This window comes from Sinocyclocheilus grahami, unplaced genomic scaffold, assembly GCF_001515645.1.
Source record: "Sinocyclocheilus grahami isolate Dianchi unplaced genomic scaffold, SAMN03320097.WGS_v1.1 scaffold1050.1, whole genome shotgun sequence".
NCBI classification, from domain to species: domain Eukaryota; kingdom Metazoa; phylum Chordata; class Actinopteri; order Cypriniformes; family Cyprinidae; genus Sinocyclocheilus; species Sinocyclocheilus grahami.
The window spans coordinates 88,486-89,989 of NW_015506229.1; the positions used below are offsets into that span (position 1 = coordinate 88,486).

Here is a 1,504-nt window from a genome sequence, read left to right on the forward strand (position 1 = left end):
AAAAAAAAAAGTAATGAAAGTGTTACTAATTAAAGAATCACCCATATATACCTAAAACAACACTACATTTGTATGGGAATCATCTGAGAACTAGCACACAACTATCTTTTAAAGCTTGACTCTTATCTGAGTGCCGGATTAGAACTGCTCATAATTAAAAACCCAAATGTGTTATGCCAAAAGGGGCCATGTTGTCTGCTGGGTTTTGTTATGGATCAGTAATTAATTGATAAATCAAAGTCACCGGTGATATATGAACAGACATTCACTTCAGCAGGTTCCAGGGCTTCTGGGAGAAGAGAGAATTGAAAGACGTTAAGGACATACGTTGATGCCTGCAGCTCTCAGAGCAGAAAAGACATTTGTCATCCCAGAATTAATATATCTCAATGGCTGCAATTGTCTCAAGGGCATAAAAGAGGGACATGCTTGAATACAAGATGTGCCGCTGTGCATGAATGAAAGGATGTACAAGTAGTTTGGAGAATGTTTTACAGAATAGGCATCAGGGAACGGCATTAGAAAATGTCACAAATTAGATTTGAACTTGCGATGACCTTGTATGAAACTACTCAAACATACCTGGAGTGAATTTATGTTTTTATGGATGGATTGATATCTCAAACGAGTCAAAATTAAGAAATGTTATTTATGTGAGATTTTTGTTCTTGTTTGTTTTTTTGTTTTGTAGTGATTATGGTTTTGATAGAAGAGGGGATGGAAACTGTTTGCCTGCATTTTGGTTCAACCCTTCCACATTGTCTCGAAGCTGCAGCCAAGGGCAAAACTACCTCAACAGCACAGGGTAAGCTGTCTGTATACAATATGCAGACTCTACATATTTCATCATGGTGGTGTTTTACTCTCCTTGTGGGGACAGTTGGTCACTGCTGGCTACATCTGTTTTAGTAATTTAGTTTTGCCATATTTATTGTTATTTTTTTTATTATGTCTATATAGTTTTTAATGTTTATTATTATTATTATTATTATTTATTTATAAAGATTTTTGTTATTTATTATTATTTTTATGGATTTAGTTTTAACTATAATAACCATGGTTTTTAGCATTTTAGAAAAATATGTTCATACTATATTTTAATATTTAACATTTAATATTTTAAATATGTTATATATTATATACAAAACATTTGATATTTTTAAGATTGTTTATTAATAAAAATACAAAATATTAATAAAATAAAAACTTTAAAATGTTGTTTATAAATATAAACTGAATAAACATCATGGAAAAAAATATAGAAACATTAATTTATTTAATTTTCTATATATTTCATATATTTTTAATGATAAGAAGAAGAAATAAGAAAACACTAGCAAATGAGAAATGTTGCCTTTTCATGGATGCATGGTTTTAGTTTTAGTTAACTATAATAATCCAATTTTTATACTAATACTACTAATTATTATTATATGTTAAAATAAAATATATAATTTTTTTTGTACATTTCATATATATATATATATATATATATATATATATA

The 1,504-nt window shown here is 28.3% G+C and overlaps 1 protein-coding gene across 1 annotated transcript in view; it reads left to right on the plus strand.

Annotated features, from left to right (window-relative positions):
- The window catches only part of LOC107566138 (VPS10 domain-containing receptor SorCS3-like), a 119,339-nt gene that overhangs the window by 81,289 nt on the left and 36,546 nt on the right, over positions 1–1,504 (plus strand). The window contains exon 15 of the mRNA XM_016251513.1: positions 692–805. Coding sequence (XP_016106999.1) covers positions 692–805 — 114 coding nt within the window. The remainder of the gene's footprint in view (positions 1–691; positions 806–1,504) is intronic.